This window comes from Rhagoletis pomonella, unplaced genomic scaffold (assembly GCF_013731165.1).
Source record: "Rhagoletis pomonella isolate Grant_MI unplaced genomic scaffold, Rhpom_1.0 Rhpom_scaffold_00001, whole genome shotgun sequence".
Classification (NCBI taxonomy): Eukaryota; Metazoa; Arthropoda; class Insecta; order Diptera; family Tephritidae; genus Rhagoletis; species Rhagoletis pomonella.
In genome coordinates, this window is record NW_023458555.1 from 36,349,795 (window position 1) to 36,377,005 (window position 27,211).

The window sequence follows — 27,211 nt, forward strand, 5'->3', positions numbered from 1 at the left end:
CCCCACGGCAAGCATATGCAGTACTATAGGTTAAAAGCGCTTAGGCGGCCACTGCGCCAAACAAGAAGTTTAATATTGGGCGCATGTAGCAATGCGCAACTCATTTCAATTAAAAATTAATTTTTTTTTCTTTAGTGTACTACGTAGTGTTCTGCTCCATAATTTATTTTGTTCGCAAACACTGACAAAGGTTAAAATTTTATGCACCTCGATACCCGTATACATACTTAGGTCTGGTATAAGTACATTGATTTTATATTTTTTACATCGAGTGCATATACAACGTTATTTTATATACATATACATACATACATATGTATGCATGTATGATGCACACTTATGTGGCTGTCCGTGTAAATGTATAAACAACTTTGTAAAGTGGTAAATGTAATTAGCAGCTATTGATATCATGCCATAAATGCTGTCACGCCCACACTAGTAATTTCACTATACACATGCAAACTTGTTGTTTTTTCCTACTTTTTTGTTTTGTTGCCACTTTTTGCTTTTTGAAGTATTTTTGTTGCAATTATTACTATGGTTTTTTAACGCTTGCAACAACATACATACATACATAAGTGCAATGTATGACTGGCATATAGGTATGTGTGTGTAATGCACCCTGTCACCGGCAATGATAGCATCACTGAAACACAGCGTATTCTCTACCAAAGTATTGTGCAAGGACAGCAAGGACAGCAATTATCCATAGAAATAAGCACTTCATATATAGAAGCAAATTAAATTACATATTTGCTAGCAGGTGAATGCATTGAATTCGAAATGGTTGCTTACCGGTGGCTTTGCAACCAGTTGATGTACTCCCATCTATCTTTCTACTTACCTGTTCCCGCATATTGCAAGATTATTTCTGAAATATCTCGAAAACTTTTACAGTCACAAAAACGGTTTTGGTCTTTTTAACGGTGATACTTGGGGCTTTAAAAAATACTATATTTAAAAGATCCAGACATTTTTAAGAATATGTTTTTTAATATAAATTTTTGAACTTTGAAAAAAAAATTTTTAAACTAAATTAAAAATATATTTAAATTTAGTAATGGGAAAAATATAAAAACATTTTCTAAAGTTCACAATTTCACAATTTATTTGTTGAATATCTAAAAATTGTTTAACATTTACAAAAACGGTTTGGTCATTTTAATGTTGATATTTGGGTTTATTAAAAAAATACTATATAAAAAAATCCAGAAAATTCTAAGAATGTGTTTCTTTTATATCAGATTTTGAACTTTGAAAAAAAAATTTCCTATCTAAATTATAAATAAATTTAAATTAAATAAAAATGATTTAACATATGTAACTTTATTTAGAGTTCGCAAAAAAGTTTTTTTTCAAACTTTGATTAGAGAGCAGAGGCACCTGGTAGATCTCTATTTTCTACTGGGTTGGTATATTTTGTGCTTGTGTTGTTGTATTAGTATGCCCTAGTAGTTTTTCCCCTAACTGATTTGTTGTTGTTTTGTTTGCAGCTACAGTTAAATGACAAAGTAAATGCGCAATTAAATTTCTGCCAACATAAATTGTATTAAATACTAGCTAGTCAATAGCGCACAATGTCAGGCATGTTAATAGGTTTATTTCATATATATTTTTTTTAATTAGTCCTTATTTTACAATCTACTACATTCATATATTGCATTTCCCCCATACAAAGTTTTGTACTAATTTGTTGTAATTTAAGCTGCTTTAATTAACTTAATTTGAATTTCTGTTTATTTTTTAGTTGTTAGCAGTGATTAATTGATTTGACCACAAATAATGGCGGCAACTACGTGATTTATTGAACTACATTTGATATTGCAGTGCATCATTTGCTATTTTGTGCAAAAAATTAGACAAACATTCGTTGCTTTTCCCGCATAGCCAGATTAAAAAAATTGTGCGCCTACAAATATGCAATGTTAGATTTTAAACTATTTGCGCTCGGTATCACATATTTCACTCGCCTACCTAAGTGCACATATGCAATTCTCTATCAGCATATGGAGCATTTTATTAAAGTTGCCACTCGTAACTTAAACCACTCCTATATATAGATACTTTCAGTGCCTCTGTTGCCTGCTGAAACTCCCTATTACGGTTGTAAAGCTGCTTAATGGCATCTTAACATAAATGCCAATTAAATGTTGCATACTCTATAACTTTTTATGCCAAGCATTATTGTCTATCGCTCTTCTTATATCGCTGGTTGCTACAGCGCTATTCAAAAATTTCCAATTTAAATTAATCTCTTTAATGCATTCTTTTGCTTAACCCATAACGACTGCAGGCATCTTACTTAAGCCAAACGCACTTTTACTTAACTGCGAAAATTTCGTCTCTCACACTTGCTTTCACATCCTCCAACACCTTCTCATATTTTGTGATTTTTCTTTTACACCTTTCTGTGGCTTCACAACCCATTTTTCACCCTTCCTTTTAATGGCTTTCTACGCTGGCTGATACACTGATAAATGCTCCTTTGCTGTCACGTCATTTAGCGTATGTGTTACGTCGTTTTATTTTCCCACTTTGCAGCCAAACATCTTCTTCGTTGAAATTACGCTGCTTTCTCGGCTTTGTTTTTCACAATTTCATTCCCTGCTTTCGTATAACTGTCTGGTGGGCCGGTGAGTGAGTCCTTGGCTGGCTTTAATGTTGGAAATACTTTTTTAAGCTTGATGTCATTATTTTTCAAGACAATTAATTTTGGGGTATTGGTTGGTATGGTTTGGATAGCGAGATTCTGCTTCGTTTTTTTTTTTTGTTTGCTTTTTCTTGGCTGCATTGCTGAGCTTGCGGTCTTTGGCGTCGAGTCTGCTGAACAGGGCGTAAAGGCAACAGTTTTGTTGGTAACTCTTTGGTATTTACAGCCGATAAGTGTTTTTTGCGCTAAAAGATGTTGGGTGGTAGCATCGTATACAAATGTAAACTAAGGTCTCGTTAGTGTACTTAGATACTTAGCTTCGAGTCCATCTGAAAAGTCCAAAAAAATATTTCACATAGTTAGTTTAGGCGAGAGAATTGAATAAAATGAGTGCCAGCCTCAGGCTTAAATAAATGCATCACCTCAGTTCTGGAAATTCGCTGTTGGAGTTATCAATTTCGGAAATACTATAGTAAAGAAATTTAATAGTGACCTCAGTTAACTATCTCATAAGACGTTTGGGAAGTGCGTATGAATGTAATGCGCTCGCGAGCGAATTGCGTATTTACCCCAAAATGCATAGTTGGTAAATATTGCATACTTCTAGGCACGCTATGTCTTAATTAAGCAACTAAATTATGCACAAATATTTCGTTGGAATCTGTACCATGACCTGTTGCATACATTAAGGCGCTTATATGTAGCGTTTTTACTGCCTAACTTTTCCATAAGTTCCTGCGCGTATACGACTATGTATTCACCTATTTTATTAACCGACTTCCAAAAAAGGAGGAGGTTATCAGTTCGTCGGAATCTTTTTTTTTTTATGTATGTTACCGCATAACTTTGGACCACGTCAACCGATTTCGATAATTCTTTTTGCATCGGAAAGGTAGTGTCTCAGAGGTGGTCCCATACTAATCTGTTTGAGATCCGATCAGTGGATCATGAGATGTATATATATATATATATTTTTTTATATGGGAGTTGAAGTCGGTTTTTTTTTGCTAAAAATTACTTGTTCTTATAAATTTCATATTACAAATAAAAACTTACGCTATGTTAGTTAGGTGAGCATAAAAATTAATAAATAAAAACCTTAGTGGGTTATTAGTGGTGCAATACCGCATTTTAGATGCTCTCTCTTCAAATACAAACTAAGCAATTTATTTATTTATTTTGACTACCCCCTCCTCGTATGCAATGGCTTACTGATCTTGTAGTGTGACTGCACGTATCTACGAATGTATGTTATTTGTATATCTATGAACCTCCTTGGTAGTTGCCTTGCCTGCCTTTTTCCTTATTTTATTGGTTCCCCCTCCTCCCCCCGCTCTCCGGCTACCGCATTGCCATAATGTGTTGCACGCATGAACATTAATTTTTTGTGATTGCATTTTTATGGCTTCATGTTTACCATTTTTGTGGCTTTTTTTCCATTTGCTTTGTCGTTTGTCTTGAGCTTTGTCAGTTATTGTCCTTGCTGCTGGGTCTGGGAAATCTGGGAAATATATTTTTATGTCCGTTAATGCTTATCATTGTCTACGCATGTGTTGCTTGTCCCCAACGTGTGGGAGTTGTTACTTTGAGCTACATAACATAAATTTTTTTGGTCCTGCGTTTTTTTTCCTCGCCAACAGGCTTTGCGGCTCTCTGTTCTGTGATTTAAGCTGCTCGTGGTCAAATTTATTCAACTTGTCGCTGAATTTTTTGCACAATTTGTCTCGGCGCTAAGTATGTTCTTAAGGCACTACCCCAAATTTATTTTTGCGTTATTTTGGTTTTTATTTCTTTTATGTATTTTATGTTTGCATTTTGTTTTTGCGTAGACAAAATTAGCATATCACTGAAATGGTTTTTATGGTCTATTATCGCCGTTAGCTATATTTTATTTAAATGCATTGATAATGTAAATAACATATTTGGGTTGCCACAGAAAATGTCGTTTGGGTTTCAACGTTAGATTAGACGACAGATTTTTTCGCCATCTCTTGCTTTGTTGCTTGATTTATATCAGCGCATGTACAAGTTCAATTCGAACTAATACTCCGTCTTTTACTATGTACGTTGATATCTATGTACATATGTATTATATGGTTTAGTCACACTCACTCAATGTTTGTTTTGTATTTTCTCACTCACCCGCCTATAACTTTTTAGCATTTCCGCGTCTTTGGAAACACTTTTGACATCTACGACAAATTGAAATAATTAGCAAACTTTTTCGTTTAGAATTCGTTGTACTAAGTGCGGCTGCATTGAATGCCAATGAAAAGCAAAACTTTTTTGGTGCTCTTTTGAGCTCCATTATATGCGCAAAAAATTGCATTTCGAAAGTTATTTTTACAGCAAAGCTATCGATTCGTTTAAGATTAGCGCTCAAGCGTGACAAAGTCTAAATTAGTTAAGTAAAGTTTTTGAAAAATATGTACCACTTAAGTAGTGGAAGTTAGAGTTCATTAAAGTTTTTTTAGTGATAAAGTGCTTTACATGCGTCATGAAGTGCGCGAAAAAGGGCGCCTGAAAGTATGCGCTACAGAAAGTTCAGTGGCGAGCGGGGCAGCGGTATAGAAAAAAATTTCCATTCATGTTATTAAACTATAGCATACTTTTTGGCTGTACAACTCGCATTTAATGTTAACCGGGCAATTGTGGTTAAGATAGTTGCAGGTCTTTTATAAGACAATTGAACGACAGTTGGTCAGATACTTTGAAGGATTTTGTTTATTTCGGGCCGAAAATCTTAGGCCCCATTTCAGACACGTAAAGTCTTGTAAGCAATTTTTTTCGCATTCTCTTTGGTGTTTTCTATTCACTTCTACACGCGTCAATTTTTATTGAATGGGAAGCAATGAAAAAATCAAAAGAGACGAGAAAACTAGAAACGAAATGACGGTACGGTGGTATCAGTACTGTTCCCTTCTCTTCTCACCTCCTTCGCCTACGAGCGAGCAGATTTGAAAGCAAGACTTAACATGTCTGCAAGCTGACTTACAAAAAAAGCTTCCTTGCCAACTTTCATGGTGAAAAGCTCTTTCGACAGAAAGTACTTTAGCGTGTTCCAAATAGAGATGTGTCTATATCATATTACTCGCACAGCTCCAACAGCCGCAATGGCCAAGTGTGTAAAGCACTGGTATACCATTTGAGAGATCGAGTCTTCGAGCTGCAGATTTTGTTATTTAATGTTTTTCTTTTAATTTTTATTTGTTGAACTCGAGGTCCAAAAAATGCATTAAATTCAGGTTTTAGTTTATTTATTTTTAATGTCGATATTTCCACCTCAATCTGAGGCCATCTTTGGGACTGTAAATACATAAACACCAAAACCTGAGTTTCATGTATTTACTGGGCTGCGAAATTAACAAATAAAAATTATCACATTTTTTTATTTAAATTTCTTTTATTTTTTAGATTTTATTGTCTTATACAAAAACTATTTTTTTTTCATTTTCATTGTTCGTGTTTTCGTCATAGTAGAAGTATGATGTATTGTGGGACCATTTTCCATCATACCTGGTGAAATTGCTTGAAAGTTCAGAACGAAAAATAATACTGAAGATTGTCTCCAAACCAAATTTGACAAGGGATGGCGGAAAACCATTCCACAATACATAATACATATTTGTTTTCATTGAGTTTTAGGGAACTTATGTAGACATTTTTTAATTTTTTTTTTCTTTTTTTTATTTAATTTTTTTTTCAGTTTGTATATGTTTTTGTTAATTTTCTTAATTTGCTTTTAATTTTTAGACAATTACTTTATTTAGTATTACTCTTCTCATACTTTTTTTGAAACTTAATTTTCTTTAACTTTTAGTTTTTATTGTCTTAAAAAGAATTTTTTTTTTTCATTTTTGTTGTTCAACAGGGTAGGAGTGAGATGTATTGTAAAACGATTTTCCGCCATCCCTTAGATACTTTTACATCTACGCTAGTACTTGTTTTTGGCACATATTAAGGCGCCCCAGTTATGGTCATAATCACAGCGCCATGCTTTGGTAATAGTAGGGATGTTGATACATGTAAGCCACCACAGGAAATAATACAACTTGCTTGTGCCAAATCAAACACTTTCTCCAATAAAACCTCGCACTTCAGTTCACCGCGCTATTAACCTTAATTGCAACGTCAATATTTTACGATTCAGTTTTCGATTACACAATCTAATGATAATATTAAACAAAAGCAAGCCACAAAACAAACCACACTTATCCGAATCTAAATTCGCTCCGTCATCAAAGTGCTCATACCGGTTCGCGGAATCTTAACGCGCACTAATTAAATACCGCCTCGTTCTCCGTCCGTTTGTTTTGGTCATCAAAGCAGCCAAAACAGTTAATTTGCCAGTACGTTAATATGTTGGCTCAGTTATAAGTAGTAATTTCATTATTTTTATTTTTCATTATAACTGTCACCACTTCACTACAACAACCACTCTATATTTACTCTTTATGTCCTTTTACTTGCCTAAATATCCTTTTAAGTTTGTTGGCACAATAAAATTTGCTTTTAATTAAGAATAAATGCGCTCCTAAATGTAATGGCTAACTGTTAAAGTAAATAATAGCCCATCGTCCACCACCGAATACACAAAAAGGCGAGAGTAGTAGGAAAACGAAAAATTAACCAGAAACAGAAACAGAAAAGCAAATAAAAATCCTTCAAGTATATACATATACAGTTAGTAGATATAGTATTTGTATGACAAAGTGAATTTCCTTCTTAATCCAAATACAAGTTTACTAAGTACTTATACTCGAGAAATGAGGTCAATACGAATTCTGGTGTTTACCTTGTGGTCGGTCGAGTTTCAATAATGTTATTCGGTTTGTTGTTGTTATTGTTGACTTGTTTTTGTTGAGTGTGATTGTTAGCTACAAGTGTCAACAACGTTCTGTGTGATTATCGCGCATCGTTGGTGCTTTCGTTACGGAATTCGTTTCTGAAAAAAAATATATATATAATTCTCATTGTAGGCATGACGCTTAAGCATTTGATTGAAAGTATACATTTAACCATCTTAATTAGATTGAAAGCAGCCAGTGAGCTTAACAATAATAAAAATAACTTCAGAAGTGGGAAAAGTTTAATATTTTTTCTTCTTATGAAGGCGAAATTTAAGCGTTTTATCAGATTTTTTATTTTTTTTTTTCCAAAAATTGATTATTATCGATTCTCAAAGTGCATACGTTATCAAGCGCACCTGTTATGAGTTGTATCAGTCCATTCTTCCATACCAAGGCAATCCAAGCCGCGGCCCAAATATATTTAGAGTTACATAAGTATGTGCTGTGTTGGATTTTGGGCTAAGGTGAAAAACTTGCGGCCCAAAGCACCATGCCTGTTTCCAATTAGGCCCAGGAAAACAAAGAGGCTGGAAACCTATTTTCTGTAACATTAAGATTGAAGATAATTTTAAGCAGTGACGGTTATTGCACATAACATCCATTAAGTGGCTTATAAACGTCCCATTGTTCTATTAATAAACAAATAAATAAATAAGTTGCCCATATAGAATCAATAAAAAACTTAGGTAGGAAGGAGGTAACGAATTTGCTGGGGCGGATTCGTATCTTTAAATATATACATATATATATATTTTTTTTTTGTCTTCTCCTCTTTGCTGTGGCTATTTATACGTTCTTTTTCGTCGCCTTTGAATGCATTATTTTTCTCGTTTATTGTAAATTCGTAATGTCCTTTCTTTTCGCACACCCATAAAAAAATCCCATTTCATTTTCTTCTGTATTCGCTCATGGCCAAGCGCTTGCGCTTCACAAGCAGCCGGTGTTTAAAGGTGCGTGCCGTTTGTAATTTTGTGGCAAATGTTTTAGCTAAAAGTTGCGAGCTTTTGCATCGTTGGTTTTAAGATATGCTATGGCGGCTGTTGATTGCTAAATAATTTTTTTTTTGTTAGTGCCCTTAACTTAACTTAAGTAACTGAAGTTCATTATTGATTATACGAATCATTTTATTCTTTTTTTATTTAGATATTTATCGTTTTCATGTTTTACTTTGTGCATTGTTAGTTTTATTTTTCTACTTATTTTCTTCTTCTCCTTCTTCATTCTCTCATTATAATTTCGTACTTGTCAAAATGTCAATCAATTTAGATGACTTATTGATGTAAATAATTAGTCAGTTCCTTTGAGCTTCGGACTAAAACCTGTGGAAGCAAGAGTAAAAGGAGAACAGATGTAGAAGTGTATGGAAACGCAAAAAGCACTTTATCCTGTAAAAACGTCAGTCGGTTTGTTTACATGTCATTGGTACAACACTGACTTGGCTGAAATATCACTATATAATTATTAAAAATCTATACATATTCAAATATTTCGTTGTTTACCTTCGTTTTCTTACAAATATAAGGTTCTTTACTTTGCACATGCAAATCAGCTGATCGTTTGAAACTTTTCATGAACTTACAGGAAAAAAAACTCCAGACTAAATCCTGTAACTTCTGACTAGCAACAGTTGCTCAGTTGCTCTCTCAAAAGTGTTCCCACTTACAGGTTTTATGTCAATAGGAACGACTTTCTGTAAGTTCTGACTAAATCCTGTAAACCGGACTGCTATTGGAACATAATAAATATTGAACCTAATCTCACTTCATAAATGATTTACCAAATTCTTGCTCTTTTTTGTACTTTCAAACTTCCTTTCGTTTGTTTTTTCTTGTACTAAATATTTGTTCGCTCTCTCTCTCTTTCTCAAACCCTCGGTACCACAGTGACTTCTATTGCATGTTGGCTAGCTATATAATGTGATATGATGTAGGAGTTTAGGCGCCCATGCTATTTAAACGACATATTAAAAGAGTAGGCGATAGCAACACAATGCGATAAAAGTGTGTGTGAGAGGGTCAAGGTGGGGGAGACAAAACCAACTGCATAGCAAATACGATTTGTGTTTGTGTAGTGGTTGGTATTCGTAATGCCGATAGATCATTGCCTTGATTATTTGTTTAATTTTTTCGTCCTACACAGTTGCTAATGCATCACTCATGCAATATGCCTGTGTGTATGTGTGTGCGAATGTAGGTATATACGAGTCAATACTTAGTATTTAACAAAAGGTCATATTTAACGAAATGAGGTCACATTAAATGTGTTCGTGTTGTCATAAATTTTGTATTTATTTGTTTACTGAGAGATGCCATTCTACTGGAGTTTTATTCGAATTTTTATTTACATGTACCCTATTTGCACTATACTAGCTCGCAAAAACCCCCCCACATACCTACACTTGTGGTCAGCAAATTAAGTCAAGTGACGTTTTGACTAGTTTCGGCTATTTTTATTTTGTTTATTTATTGTTTATATATTTTTTATAAAAGTCTAGCTCTTTACCTAACCAGCGCCCAATAAGCCCATATTTCTAACTTCGTACAAAAATTGTGAAAATTCAAACAAACCCAAAAATTTGAAACTTTTTATTGAGAATTTTTAGTAAATTTTTGGGTATGCAGTTTTGTAGATAATTAAATTTGAGTAGTTCAAAGTGAAAATTTCAAGACGCTAGAAAATCGCGTTGATTTTTAATGATTTTTTTGGCGGATGGTGCTTGGCAATTTCTTTCATACAAACGAAATTGTCGAGCATACGGAATATATGGAAGAAAATGCATAACAACGTTAGCAAAAAAAAAAAATTATTAAAAATCAACGCGATTTTCTAGCGTATTGAAACCCTATTAAAATTTAATGAGCTACAAAAGTGCACACCCAAAATTATTCTAAAAATTCTGAAAAAAGTTTAAAATGTTTGGCTGCAATTATTAAAGTTTGTTGAATTTTCAAAATTTTTTACGAAGTTAGAAATGTGGACTTAGACTTTTATTAAAAAAATATTAACATTAAATAAACAAACGAAAAAAATAGCTTGGCTTAATCAGCTGTCACAGGGGTACTTGATGTTGTTGAATTTTTCATCGTTACTTAGATACTGGGTGCTAAAGACAGCCAACACTCAATTGTATTCGTAATTTAATTGCAGATGTGAATTTAATAAACAAATCTCTATGTTTTAGGTACATTTGGCAACAACGCTTTCAGTCATCTAACATTATTTGTTTAATTAAAAAGTAGTAAGCTACGCAGACTGTGTAGCAGCGGGTATCAACTTGCTAAAAATTTAAAAAAAGTATTGTAATGAATTGACTACTAATACGTTTTCTTTGGCCAAATTCTCGGCTTTCGTCAAATTTTTTTGCATCGAATCACACATAACTAAGGATATTCTGCATATGCAATACCCAAAAACCCCCACTCCTTCATCCAACTTAGCAATCTCAGTAAGCTTCAAAATTATTCCACTAATTACATATACGTTTTTTCTTGCATATTCAAATTTATTCCACTAATTACATATACGTTTTTTCTTGCACATGGTGACCGATCCAGTCTAATGTACATTAATATCTACAGTAATTTGAATCGCCTTACTTTTTCTTGTTTATCAGCTCTTCCATGCCGCCAGCGCTCCAGCAGAGATAATCATTAAATGTCTGTCGCTTTTAATGAGCACATGAGCTTTTTTTTTCATCAAAAATCTAATTCTTATAAGCAGCAGATAAAATGTTCGCTTTGGTTTTCTATCACCGCATGTCGATTATTCTGCTTTACTGCCATCTCTGCCACTGTCACTGTGTGTGTCATCAATCATTGCTCATTTGTTTGCTAAACACACGGATATTTTCGCATTTTTATTGCACATTGCTGCTTTTTCCGTGTTTATATAATCATACACATATATGTATGTATGTATATAGTGCGTATATATAAAGAGCAAACAGTGGTTTGGATTAAATTAATTTTATTTACCACAAAATGCCTTCTAGTATTTGTCGCTGTTGTTTGCACGCACTTTTCGTTAATACATACTAGGAAGACCCTAAGTTACAATCAGTCTGTGTCGTTCGCCGATCTTCTTTGTTGTTGCAACATATACACACACACACGTGTCTCATATGCCCACATTAGTCTATGTAGTTAGGCAAGGCATCGCTAACAATTGGATTTTTCTGCTATACACTCTTCCTGCTCCTTTCACCACATTCGTCCCTGCTGGGCCAACAATATTTGCCATTATTTGCTCTTTGTTTGTTTGTGTATACTTTATTTTCGGTTTGTTTATGCAACAACAAATAAACAAACGCCACCATTAAAGCTTAGAATTTTTTCATTAATTTTTCCCCATATTTTTTTAGGTTCTTATTCTCACTTATTCGCTTCTCGATGTGCGCCCATTTGCTCGCTTTGTCTGCCCCACTTAGAATGTTTTCGCATGGAAGCCATATTATTTGGCGCCAAACTTTTGCATTTGTATAGACTTGTAGAGCCTTTGATTCCATGCTACGCACGCCTGTGTACTTCATGGCAAAATTTTTGTGGCTTTTCTTCCAAATGTTTTGCGTTTTCCAAAACCAATAAAGTATAGCAGCAAGCCACATAAATGCGTGCCATTAATGTTATATTTTGTCTCAATAAAAAAGTAATTGCTTTCGATGTGTAGACAGCTAAAATGTCTCAATATTTGCTCATTTGAATTGATCGTTATGGTTACACTTTGTATTACATTTTATTGCCAAAATTTAGTGGGAAAATGACGCAATTTTTTTGAATATTTCTATTGAATCATTTTTTTAACCGACTTAAAAAAAAGAAAGATCATCAATTCATCGGAATATTTTTTATTATGTGTGTTACTAGATAACTTTGGGCACGTAAACCGTTTTCTATTATTTTTTATCGGAAAGGTGGTATGTCAAGGGGGTGATCCCGTACTAATTTGGTTTAGTTCCGCTCACTGCGTCATGAAGAAAGTAACGAAACTCCTAAATTTGTATATACCGACTTCAATGGCTGTTAGCTTTAGGTTAGGGGGTTGTCCCTTGTTTAGTAGCACCATTGGACATTTAAAAAGCTGTCCTTTGTCCCATTTATGGCTTCTTCTTTTTCTTCTAAGCAAATGCGTCAGTCGTTTCTCTTCAGTGCCAAGTGACGGTAATTGGAATTGGCAGTAAAGCCAAATTTAAGCTCTTTTACCAGTGGTCACGCTACTGGAACTTGATTAAAGAGCGATTTATTTGGAAAGCGGAGTAACAACACAATTTGCATTAAAACAAAAGAACGGCCCTAAAAGGACTAGAACGTGAATGAAAAACGGAGCACATTTTAAGACAAGTGCAGTAGAGGAGTAGATTTTAAAAAGTTTCAAAAACCGTAGTAAAATTACTACAATCGGAGTAAAGTCCGAGCGTTGCTTTGCATTCAGATTATGGATGTGAGAGATGTAAAGGATAGTGATTTGGCCGGATACGGTAAGCTGCGTGGCCGGATAGTCGAATATCCAGCAGTCGGATAAGAAGTCCATTGTCTCGTTGTCACGAAAATAAATATATTTCTAAAGACCACCCCGCTTAGGAAAATAAAATTTAATTTGTGCTTACGCTAAAGCTGTTGATTTTTACAGTCTCCTTTAAAAGAAGCTTTCACTATTACAATAAATAAAGCCCAAGGCCAAACCTTTGTCACAGCTGGGTGACATGTACCTAGCTCTGCTTTTTCACATAACCAATTCTATTCGGCTTCTTCTATAGTCAGCCGATTCCAAGATGTTATTGTTTCCATTCCAGAGCCATTTAAAGAAAAAGTAGATGATGAATTTATATTGAGTATTAATTTTACTAATAGAACGTTTTCTAAGTTTAACAAAGATTCTTTTACTTAAAATAATTTGAGAAACTGTCCGGATAGCTACCGGATATCCGTTACATCCCTAAAATACACATCTGGCTTATTTTTATTCCACTTTTCATTTCATTCAATACTCTCGCTTATCTGTTCATGAACTCCAATAATTGTGCCCTTTGGAGTATTTTATATTTGATTGCGGCTACTGTGAATTAAAATTTGAAAACAAAACATTTTTGTTTTCTCCAGTTCACTTTCATCTTATATTTACCTATGATTTAATTTCGTTTTTTTTTTTTTTATAGTTTTTATTTTACTTTACTTTATTTTATTTTATTTTATTTTGTTTTATTTTGTTTTATATTATTTTATTTTATTTTATATTATTTTATTTTATTTTGTTTTATTTATTTTCTTTTATTTTATTTTAATTGAATTTAATTTCACATAATTTCATTAAAACATTTTCTCTTTTCTCCCTTCTCTAGCAATATTTTCCAGAAATATACAATGTAAGTTATTAGAATACTTATTGCCGCACCAAAATTTTAATGTGTATGAAAAAAGTGTGTCTGCTGTTGTCTATCTTGCTTTCACTCGGTTAAGCTGTGATGCACCTAATATGGCAGCAAGGACATTTTACATATGTATGTCAGTATATATGTATATATATAGTATGTGTGTAGAATGTAAAAAATACCATTCTTTTGAAGGTGTGTGTCATTGTAAATTTTTTTATTTTTATTTTTTTTTGTATGTACGAGTAGTTATTTTTTCGCACTGAGCAATGTGAAGACAGTAAGATTGCGAGTAAATATGTATGTACATTAGACAGTCCCAAGAATATATGGACATCAATTTTTTTGCAAATTTTGATATGCATACTCTACATGTTTAGTTTTTGGCCTAAATAGCATATGTATGAACCATAGCCATAGGATAACGATAACCCGTGCCGACTTTTGGTTGAAGTTTAAGTATCGTCCATGAACACTTTGGAAATGCGAAGAATTCGATATGTTCCCCATATTTGAACACATTTTTAGTACATCTGGATATTTAAATTTTTAGTAGAACGGCAGGATTTTTCTCAAGGACATCGAATAAATTAATTAAAAAAAAAATATCTTGCAATTTTTATCCTTCAAAATACTTATACATATTTTTACGATTTAAATTAAACTAAGATTCTTGAAAATGCATTCAAAACTAAAAAATTTTAAGGAAAATATTTTTAAAGGACATTTTGACATATTCCAAAAAGATAATTAAAAACAAAAGTTATAATTAATATTGTTGTGAATTTTTCCTTTAATTAATACCCATATATCCATATTTTGTGTAAACTTTTGCAAATATATTATAATTTATGACCCTTTGAAAACAATCCTGACTACCTATGCCCTAATGCTGCATGCAGTTGCATAAAATTTTAGTCGGATAGCTTTTAAAACAAAACCAATAAAACGAAGGGGTTATGCGTTAAAAAAATAACAACTTTGGTTTTTGGGACAGTCTAATGTACATATGTGCATATGTAGTATTCATATAACTTAAATTTACGAAATTTAAAAAAAAAAAATGTGTTCGTGACAAAAATTGACACAAATTTTTCCACCCTTTTGAAACACCGAACGCTTTCACTTTACACATGTTTGCAATATTTCAAGCGCACTCGTACTTACATATGTATGTATGTGTGTACTTACCTATACATACGTACTTTTGAAATGCATTACAATAAAATATATATATATGGATTCATATGTGACTGTGACGCTGAAAAGTGGCACAATAAGCTTCTGGCTGATTCTTCAATATGCTGCATGATTTCCGTAGCATTTGAAGAAGACATCAATTTTTTTGTTTACACTTGCTGCGATTGACATATTTCAAGCAAAAGCACTTCCTGCTAGCAAGTAAAATAATAAAAAAAACTTGTAAAAATTTTATAAAATCTCGTGCAATCGAGGTATTGCACATTCTTCATGATTTTGACACAAAAAAAAAAAAAGAAATCTCAATCATCTACCCAATTTCCAATGCTGCAGAATCAATCGTAAAACGGCAATCATTGGAAAATGGAGCAAAAGTTTAAAGACTGCGGATATATATTTTTTATTACAACTATTTCATTTGAATGCTAAATTTCCATTTCGTCACTATTTCTAAGCTGTGCAATTGTCACATGAGAATTTGGGTCACGAGATTTTAGTGCTAAAATTTTCTTTAATTTGCATAAATTTTATGTTCACTGGCTACTTAGACAAACATGCATAATAAGTATGAAAATGAACACAAATTTTTAGTACGAAAGAAGACCAAAAGAAAGTATGTCATTCAAATTGAATTGAAGAAATTATTTTTGAAAGAACTTTATTTGATTTCGAATTTTAATACTTACGCAGGTTCCGTGTTCAATTTAGAATGATTCTGTGTTATTAATATAAATCTGAATATGAATTTCAATATGGGTACAAACACGAATATAAATATATATAAGAACATGAACTTGGATATGAATATTAATTTGGGTCTGAATTTGAATATGAATACTAATACAAATACAAATATGAATACGAATATTCATATGAGTACAATAATCAATATGAGTATGAAAATAGTATGAAAGTTCGTGAATCTTAATGATTTTTTGACTATTTTTGATTATGTATGGGTACCAGTGGAAGATTCCAGGTAAAATGTCAATTAATCGTGGAGTCTGTTTCGATTTTTGTCTGTGGAATTTGAAAGAAAAACATACTACAGAAAATCGTCTTCCCTAGCAATCATGTTTGGAAACATGTTTGTGCATCTTAAATTTCTATAGGGGTATTCACGATCCGGTGCATACGGTGCGTAGATAGCATAAATAGCATGATTGGTTAATTTTTTTGGAGAGGAGTGAAGTACTTGTTTAGCAAAATTTTAATTCCAGATTTCATACAGAATTTTCTGCTGTTTTATACATACAATGGTGGAAAAAAGGGGCGCGGCATTTTAGCAAATTTTTTTTTTTTTTTTTAATATTTATTATTTTGTATAGCTTCATATCTAACAAAACCAATATAAATTCATATTTCAACGCTTGTGCAAAAATTATAAACATTCTGCAAGTTGCATTTTTAATTTGATTTTTCACAATTTTCGGGAGTATGCAGTTTTATAGTTCCTTAAATTCTAGTACAATAAAGTGTAAGTTTGAAGTTGTTAAAAAAAAATGCATCGGCCGAACTAGCTCAATAACCCATCAAATAATTAAATAAGGATATATACAAAGTATATTTACAAAGTAGAATTTGATGGGCTATAAAACTGCATAATCAACAAAATATACATATGTAACTTTGAAATATGTATTTTCCAATTGGCGTCAGTTAGCACAGAAGAGACATCACTGGCGTGCTGTTTTGGACTCGGCCAAAATCGCTTAGGCGGTTACAGCGCCAATTAAGAAGAAGAAGAACTTTGAAATATGAATTTATGTGGCTTCCCTTAGATGAGTTAAACTTTGTAAAAAATAAAAAATAATAAATATTAAATAAACAAAGGAAAAATTATGAAAACTTGCTAGAATGTCGCGTCTCTATTTATTTTTCCACCACAGTATTTTATGACATTTTTTATTTCATTTAATAATCTTTTCTTCATTATTGAAATTTTTTAAATTTCGTTTTTTTATTTAAGATTTATTTAATTTAGTTTTTATTTTTATACTTTCGTTTATTTTGTTATCTTAATCATTATTAATTTTTTTTTTTTTATTGGTTAGTTTTATTTTTTTCTATTAAATAATTTTTATTTATCTACATTTTGCTAAATATTTAATTTTTTATATTTTATTTTTTTTTTTTAATTTAATATTTATATTTTTTACCTTCCTTTATTTTGTTTTATATCTTATTTTATACATTTTTTACTTTTATTTATTTTGATATCTTTATTTTATTTTACATGTTAGATACCATATTTTATTTATTATGTAGTTCCAATAAAATATTATATTATTATATTATTTTATTTACTCTTTTTTATCACTTAGTTTTTGTTTTGTTTTTTATATTTTTTATTTATTGAATATTCTTTTATTTAATTTCATATTTCTTAACTAATTTACTAAATTCGCCAGTTTCATTTTATTTCATTTTCTTATTCTTTATTTTACGTTTTACTAATTTCTTATTGGTTTTTTTATTGTTTTCTTGTATTTAATTTCTTTTTACTAATTTCTTTTATTTTATTTTATTGTCGTTTAATATTTTCCTCCTTCCCTTATTTTATTTAATTTTTCCCAATACATTTATTGTATTTTATTCGTTAGTATATTTTTTTTTTAATTTTGTTCTACATTTTACATAATTTTTTAATTTTCCAGTATTTTGTTTAATTTTATATTATTTTATTCTATATTAGTTTATTTGATTTTAATTTTTTTATTATTGAATTTTATTTTTTCGTTTTATATTTGTTATTTAAATTTAGGTTTATTAGTTTATTCTTATTTAGTTTTATTACTTTAATCTTATTTTTTTAGTTTTTCGTCAAAAGTACGTGCGAACATTTTTCCAACCTAATGTAAAAATACATGTATGCACGTTTTATCGTCATGAATATTTTATCCTTTTAGCGCATTGCTTTTTACTTTTTTAAAGCAGTTGTTTATTCATTAAGAACCACTTGCCACTTTGCCACTTGCGGCTTTTTAACGCTACGTATGTACATATGTACATATGTGAATATGTGCGCATAGCTTCAACGATATGAAAATTGCATTTGCCACAACTGCACAGCGCAACCGTATGTATTTCAAAGTTTCACAAACATAAACATCAAACGTCAGGAAGCAGCTAGAAGTTGCCTGCAATGCCACAAAATTAGTCCGTATTGCTGGCGAAATGGAAAACTCAGTGCTGCAGTGAAAAAATTAAAAAAAAAACTTAGAAAAAAATGTAAACAACGCGAAAAATATAAATATGAATAACAAAACAATAAAATGCGCTTGCTTTTTTCTACATTTTTCTTCAATTCACACTACAAACTGTTGCTTCTTGCGGGTTTGGCTTGGCGTGGCTTGGCTTGCTCGCCCCAACACGAAGCTCCCTTGAGTAGTGAAAGAAATTGTTTCATCTACTTAGCTCACTGCATTATGTAATTCTGTGTACTATGGCCCCACTGCAATGCTTCTTCTTCTTATGCTTCGTCTTCTTCATCTGCCACTTGTGTATAAAAGCGACGTGCCACACTTTCATTACTTTTAATAAGCTCCCCAGTGTACAATTTGATGTTTTATTGTGTGTGTGTGTGTGTGTGTTTCTATGCAAACGCATCGCCCCCTGCCCCCCTCATCGCATTCTAATTGGTTATGGAAGAACTTACAACTTGCCTGCTGCTGCTGCTGCTGCTGAGTGCTTAGCAACATGTAGCACAAAAAGAACACTTCTATATGCTGACGTCATTCATACTCGTACTTGGCAAGTATACATAAATTAGAGCACGACATATGACGAGAGTGGGTAGATAGATGGGTGGGGGCAGGCAAGTGCTGCGACATCAATGGATGATGTAATGCGAGCACACCAGGATAATTGGTGCGAATTCATACACTTCTGCTTGTATGTACATACATATACATACATATATGTATGTACGCATGCTGGTTGTGAACAATGTAAGAAAGTGTGCTGATTATATTATTATTACTTAGGAGGCAGTTTTATGAATATGAATGAGCGTAATTTTATATGGTACTAAAATTATAGTAGCGTCCGCATCCATAAGTAAGTGGTAGCATTTTCTTCATAAGGCGGGCGAATTTAATTGGAACTTTTGAGAAATGAGCATAATTTGAAATAATGATGAACCTGTTTTTGCTTTTAGCTTGGCGATGTTTCTTTTAATTTAGGTATTTTTCACGGCAAAAGTGAAGTAGCAGTAACCAGCTCTTAGGTTTGTTAGCCAATCGTAATTGAAGTAACAAGAGGCTTGTACTCATTAAGAAAGATGTAGGAGTATGTTCAAAGGATAGAAGTATTTCTCTGATAAAATAGGGCCAGCCTGGCACTACGAACGTTGCATAGGTAAGTTAAGTTAAGAACCTCTTGAAGGGTTCACTTGAGTATTTTTAATCTGAATTAAGTACCCACTTTTTTGTAGCTTATTTCATTTATTTCAACAATTTAATAATTGAATAAAATTTTTCAAATAGGTGGCAAAACCTCCTAAAAAGATTTTTTTGGCACTCAACTTTCCGAAACCTCTTTAGTTCGGTACCTATATGGCATCATTTTATTAATCTTATCAATTAAATCAAATTTAAATTTTCAAAAAGGTGGCAACCTTCCACAAAAATATTTTCAGCTGTAAGTCCTCTTAAATCTGTTTCTATTGAACGCCATTTTTCAATATTTACTTTAGCTTAGCAATTTTTGTTAAGCGCAATTTTCAAACAGGAGGCAACTCTCTAATAATTTTTTTCCAATATTTTAAGTTAGATCTCTGGCAATGCATCGGTGAGAACTGCATTTAGTTTCATGCATTAGTTTTTGAGTGATGCGCATACAAACATACAGACAAAAAAATTCTAAAAACTATTGATTTGGCTTCTTTTGTCCCATATAAAGACCCCCATATTAATTTTTCTTTAATATCTATAATGTGCAGACATCGTCCTGTTACAATTTAATCATACATATGTATAGATCATAGATCTTGTTTCTTCATTAATTTATGTGGGGGTTTTTAAAAATTAAATGCTTTAATTTTTGGACATCCGACAACTCTTTCAAAACTTATTATCATTTGTGTTGCGGAAAATTTTATTCGGCGCAGTTCTTATCTAAAAAAAGAAAAAACTGTTTTGCTAGCCCGCATGGCCAGATTGGCTTTACTAAAAGTTGTTTCTCTAGACAGGAATTCTAACTAAGCCTCTTATCAGATAATTGAGCCAATTGACAGCTAATTGAGCTCGTCCGAATATTCCAGCGCTGCTGCCCATCCAAAGTCAACCGACACATTTGTGAGTCAGTATAATCCTAAAAACGACTTGTAATATATGTATGTATGTCTAATTTTTTTCTTTTATTTTTCAAATTTTTGTCTATATATCTACTTTAGCATATTTCACCAAATCTAATTTCTCAAATGCCATTCGCCATATGCGTACAATCGTCGAAGTTTCCATATTGCAATCAAACGCACAGAGACATGCAACATATAATTTTCGCTTTCCAATGCACAATTCAATTAACAAATATGAAAATACCTCGCACATATTTAGTGAACACGAATAGCTTGCAGATTATAAAATGCAATAACACGTACATTTCCAATTGCCTCCTTTAGCAGCTAAAAATAATTGCTTGCTTTATTAGCAACAGCATAAGCTACTTTTCATAAGCAAAAGCAACTTTCCTCTGCCATGAGTAAATATTTGTTTGTTTTTCTTTTTCTTGTGTTTTTTTTTTTGTTTAAAGTTCAGTGGCGCTGTGCGTCAAAAGCTAGATTTCCTGTGAATAGAAAGCAATTGTGTTAAAATTGGAAAATAGCGAAAATGGAACATGCCATGCAAGTTTTCTCCAATCCTCCCAATTGCTGTCTGTTGTGTCGATTTCGTTTTTGCATTCAGCTTTGGCAAAACTGTGTCGATTGTGTTGCAAATTGTGGCAATTGTGTTGTCAATGTCACCGACATTTCTACTTATAGCTGCTATTGAAACTCAAAACTTTGATACATGGAAATATGTGTGTGTGTGTGTGTGTGTGTGTGCGTGCGACTCCTGTCTCGATAACGAACCTTGCTTACCAGTTCGCAATCCATTTCAGCCATACCTAATCAAGTTGACTTCATTTGCTTGCAATTCAAGTTTATGGCAATAAGCTGTTTGCAAGAGGTGTATGTACTTTTTGATGTGTGTGTCGTTGTGCTGAACTCTAAAGCCGCCATAGTGCGGCCTATATTGCGTTTGTGATTGACAGTTTACCGGCTAGTCAAACTAGTTGGGTACGTCTATTGACTGACTGGCTGACTGCTAACACAAATTGTGCGTGTACACTTCATTAACGGGATTTTTATTGCGCTATTGTGAAATTTTAAATTCAAGCCATATTATCGTATGTATGTATGTAGCTTAATAAAGCTTAAATAAAATAAAAAATAAAAAATTTAAATCTCATCCACCAAAATCTGTGGCACAGCTTCCTCTTGCGCAGTGAAATTCGCATTGCCATTTCGCAATTTGAAGTTTTTTTTTCACTGTTCGCTACCGCTGTTAATTGCTGCTATTCTTTGACTTTTTCGCTTTAACACTTTCCATAATGAATGCGACACTTTTTTTGCCAACAAAAGTGCAGCAAAAATAATCGCTTAAATGCGTCGCCAAAAAGGCGAAAGCTGCCACATTGCGCTTTAAGTTTTTTTAAGCTAAATGTATGCTTTTCCTTTTATTTAAGCATTAGCTAAAAATGCATATTTTCAATCCTTGCGCCGTACATATGTATATTGCAATATGTTTTATTGTGCTGCTGTAGCTTGCACAAAAATGCGCACATGAGTGGCGCCACCACGCTTTAAGTGCACTTTTCTATGCTCGTTTAGAGCTACTTAAACTTGTGCATGCATGTTGCAATTAAAATGTCCTTAAACTTGTGCGCGGCGTAAAAAGTGTCTACATACTCGTTAAACTTGTACAGCGATTTATGTCTAAAGTTGTGTGTGCATTTTGTAAGCACTCATGCTTTTTAGTCAATTAAATGTTAAGCTACAGGTGACGCTTGGTGCTTACAAAATTTACGCCATGCTTACAACTTTGAATGTGCGTTTATTTTGTAAGCGTTTGCGTTAAGTGGTACAGTGCAGTGTGATGCATTCAATGCGCTAACGGCTTACAAAATTTTTGCAGTTCCTGGGGTATTTAACAACAATTAGAAATTTTTAATTTTTTTTTTTAATTTTTACTAATCTTGAAAGTGTGTCATTATTGCAGTCAACAAAGCTCATAGTATTTTGCAATCGATATTTACACTCAACTCTTGCTTATTTTTCGATCTTGCTTAGCAAATGCATGCACCTAAACTGACAACTTTGACAAATATTTCAATGATATACATATACTCGACGCAGCATGCGTACGCAATGTCAAGTGCTTGCAACCTACTTATTTTACTTACATTCTTATACAGTGGCATGCCTTTCGCATATTTTTACAAACACATGCACATACATATGCACTATATATGTATCTACATACAAGATTTCCGCTACTTATCGTCTCATCTTTGCTTGCTTGTTGAGGACAAAAGCGCATTTAGCACGAAATTCCCATAAACTAGCTGCTTCGTTATCCTGAAAGCGCTACTTTCTGCATAAAAAAAAATAAAACAAGACAATTTTATTGCCAACGCAATTCCGCTTATTTTTCCAACATTGAAAATTTAACTAAATTCAACTGCTTTGTACTCTGAATTTGCTTATTTCCTCAAGTATGTATTTTGCGTGAGCACGATTCATCCATTTTCATTGTGCTCACATTTTACTTCCATTTTCAGTTTAGCATACTGCAGTCATTTTTCAACAACAAAAACTAAAATATTTTTTTATTTTGCTTGGTTTAAGCCTGTATTTGGGTCATGACTTTTATGACATCTGTTGCTGAAATGTAGCTAAATGACCTCAGCATGTTAGCAGCAGCAGCAGCAGTGGCGGCGGTAACTTTAGCAATGTATTTCTCTTCGCAATTTCCATTTTGCTTTGAAATTTACTAGCTCCCTAAGCGCTTACTTTGCCTGCTTTATGCTTTCATCAATTACGTGCTTGCTTGGATTTTTCTTGCTTGCCAGCAACGTTTGCTAATGATAAGTAATGAAATATCAGTTCAATTATAATTTTGTAAACCTTCTGCATTTCATGACCTAATGGCTTCTAGCCTTTTTCTAAAAGATTTTGCTTTAATGAACTTTGTCGCTTGGCTTTTCAGGCTTCTGCTGTATGAAAAATTTTTTGCTAGTTACTTTTCTATTCACTTCGAAATAGTCCATTAGAAGACATCAGCAATTACAATGTATGAAATCAAAGAAGCTTGAAAAATATTTTGCTTGCACAATATTTTGTAAGCACATGTTAATTTCAGTAATTTTGCCTGCGTTGAGGAGTTTATAGCCACTGCTTACATTTTTATTAAACTGCTTACACATTTTTGGCAAAAGCTTTAAAACGGAAAGCAGATCTTTAGAGCCCATGTAAATGGTTTTTAAGATTTTTGGAAAATATTTTTAGTTTTATCGCTGTAAAGCTATGTAAGTAGAAATATTTTGTAAGCGTGTCTAATTTTTAATACCCGAACTTGCATCCGACAATTTCTAGTCGTTGCTTACAATTTAATTCAAGTGCTTACAAAATTTTTTGCCTAAAAAATTAAAACGGTAAATACAGTTTTTTTTAAGAAAGTGAAAAAACTTATAAAATATTTTGTAAGCGTGCCTAATTTATAGCGTCTGAACTTGTTTACAACGATTTCTAGTCAATGCTTACAATTTCTTTCAAGTGCTTACAAGTTTTTTTTGTAAAAAAAAAAATTAATTGAAGGGATAAAACTGAGTTTGATACACGCGTTGTTTTGAAATAATTATGAATTATTTAGACGAGTGCTTAGTTACACAAATTTTTTAATATGAAAATGCTGAGTTGACTTAACGTCGGACTCTACACTATGTCGTCCCACAAGCATTTCTTAATTACATACATCCCTAAGCACTTGCCTTGCTCAAGCACGCAACTAACCCGAAATTACACAATCGCAATTTGTTTTGTTTTGTTGCATTTTATCGTTTCACATTGCCTTTTGTTAATAAATTATTATGGTTATTATATGTATTCACGCGCGTCCGCAAGTATACTTCAAGGCGTAAAATTATATAATTTTCTGAAGTGCTTCCCTGTTACTTTCGCTTTCTTTTTAATATACTAACTACTACGTGCATACGCTCCAGTTGAATCGGTTTCCGCGCTCAATTTCACTTTTGGTTTTGATTGTTATTTTATGCTCTATTCCATTTGAATAATTCCACCCAAGTGATTACAGCACCAACACCAACATAAGCGCCATTCAACTGCCATTATATGATGCCACGTGTGTGCGTGCGCCTGCAAATATGTTGCTTACAGCGTTGTTGACTCGAGTGTCGACTATTGTCGTTTGCGTGCGCTCATTCACAGACATATACATACATAGCTGTATTTGTTGTGCGGATTTTTTATGTTTGTGGCGGGGATTCCTTACATTGCTTGCTTGTATTTTTTCGATTTTTATATTTCGCTCTTGTTTTCTGTTTTGTAATCGTTATCAATAATTCACAGTAATTTTTTCCGCGTTTCATTGCAAGTTCCATGCTGCATATTTCATTTTATATTATTTCACATTTGCAACGATATCTTTGAAAGTCAGTTGTTGGTGTTGGGGTAGAAATTGGGGCGGTTTGCTAAATTTGCTCATGCATAAATGCATATGGTAGTTGTAAAAATTGCATGATTACGTTACGAACGCACTGATGCGTGTCTTCGTTTATGTATGTATTCAGTTGTACTCTTTATTTTATTATTTTACGTACGCTTGGACTTCGTTGTGGTGAAATTAAATATTCTGCGGCCTTTTTCAATTACATGTACATGGCATTGATGTGACGGCGAAAATTTATTAACTTTTATTTCACGGTTTAAATACAAAAATCTATGTTAAAAGTGAGTCAAAATTTGTTAGCGCTCTCTTCGTATTGTCAACTGGTGCCCGGCTGATGCAATTCAAACGTTGCTTACAACTTTTAACAAGGCCGTAACATATTTTTTTAAGAAATTTTTTGTAAGCCTATATAGCAAATTATAGCTTAAAATATATGTTTTCACATATTATAAGCGCTTACAATTTTTAACAGACGCTTACATACATGAAAAAATTCGAAGATAGCATATCTAGTGTAATAACTTCTACTGCACTGATTGAAAAAAAATCCAATTATATTATCTACATATGTTACAAGCGGCTTAAAGTGTATTGTCGACTGTTCTAAATGACCAAAGGTTGTTTACAAATTTTAAAAAGTCATACAATGTTTTTAAAGAAATTTTTTAATCCTGCGTAAGAAATCATAGCTTAAAATCTACGTTATAGCTTAATAGTATAAGCGCTTACAACTCTTGCCAGGCGTTGGCTTAAAAACTTTAAAATAAATGCGGCATTTATTTCAATAAATTTTATTTGGTATTTTTTCTATGCTTAAACCGACTTAAAATTTATAAGCAATTTTTTCATATTACTTGCTGGCAACTATATTATGCAATAAAAAAGTTGCTTACAACTATTAGAAAGTCCTAAAATATTTGTTTTAAAGAAATTTTTGTAAGCCTTGGTCAAAAGTTATAGCTTTAAATCTACGTTATAACGTAACATATGCGCTTACAATTTTTTACCAAATGCTTGCTTTGAAAATTTAACTAATTCAAAATTCTATTTCTTTTGAATTGCATTGCAAAATACAACTTTTCCTTCCCTTTGCTGAAATAAAAATTAAGAAGTTAAAGAGTACAGTCTTTTTCTGGAAGACTGAAAATAAAAAGGAGAAATCAAATTTAATTGAAAAGTCATCAAAAACATAAATTCATAATGTTAAAAAATTTAAGTATATCAGTGCTTACAACATAATTACAAAAACCAATATAAATTCAAAATAAATGAAAATTCCTTAGAAATACCTACTAACAATTTTTCTCTTTTTTCTCCCATCTTTCAGCAACTTTTCCGCTCACAAAATCCCGGACTCGCTGCCACAAATGCTGCAGCCGCCGCTGCTGCTGCGGCAGCTGCCACATCGGCTGCGCAACCTGGTGCACCGAATGGCACAATGCAGCCACAACAGATGGCACAAATGGCCGCCTCGCAGCAATTTCTGGCCGCACAACAAAATGCCGCCTATGCAGCGCAACAAGCAGCACCCTATGTCATCAATCCGGGTCAGGATGCAGCACCCTATATGGGGCTGATAGCTGCACAAATGCCACAGTATTATGGTGTGCAATGGGGCATGTACCCGAGCAATCTGATACCGCAACAGGGCACACAGCCGCGACGGCCGTTGACGCCATCGCAGCAGGGCGCTGAGAATCAATCGTATCAGGTGAGTGAAAACAACTAAAACTTTTGCGTATAAATTTCATAAAAAACCTTGAACTGTGGCAGCGAAATTGTAAAATTTACATTTAACAAAAAAGCAAATGCACCAAACGAGCTGTAATTTATGAAAGCGCTATAATAAAAATTTTGTAAAATTTTACAATGTACATTTGTTTGTGTAAATGACTTTTGTAAAAAATGAGGTGTCAAAAAAATCCATACCCATTTGCACTTAATTATTTTGTAAAGAAAAAGTAGGAAAAAGTACAATGTACGCCTACATGTAAAATTTCACAAAAATCCAAACAGTCAGCATTTACCTGAATTAATGGCATATACTAGTATATATATATTTTTTTTTTGCAATCAATGCAACTGCTCATATCGCAAATTTAAATATAAATCTGTTTAGGCAGCATTGTATATGTATATATAAAAAAAAATAATAATTTGTACATAAATGGACTTTAATTAAATGAGTATATATATTTTTTCTTCTATTTTCTATAAACGCATAACCTTCATAAACAACAACAAAACAAAACAAAAAATATCAAATCAAACCAAATTAAAATAATTCACTGCTAACCTTGTAAAAATTATGCCAAAAAACCAAAAACTTGTATAAATCAATGAATGCACCGACAACCACCACCACCACCGATCGTCTCATCTATGCTGTTTGTACAAAAACAAAAATGAAATCATA

General features: G+C 32.7%; 1 protein-coding gene across 5 annotated transcripts in view; it reads left to right on the forward strand.

Annotated features, from left to right (window-relative positions):
* LOC118743586 (maternal protein pumilio-like) overlaps nt 1-27,211 on the forward strand; it is a 549,911-nt gene that overhangs the window by 471,419 nt on the left and 51,281 nt on the right. For all 5 annotated transcript variants that reach the window (XM_036476359.1, XM_036476352.1, XM_036476370.1 and 2 more), the window contains one exon: nt 26,123-26,506. In XM_036476359.1, coding sequence (XP_036332252.1) covers nt 26,123-26,506 — 384 coding nt within the window. The remainder of the gene's footprint in view (nt 1-26,122; nt 26,507-27,211) is intronic.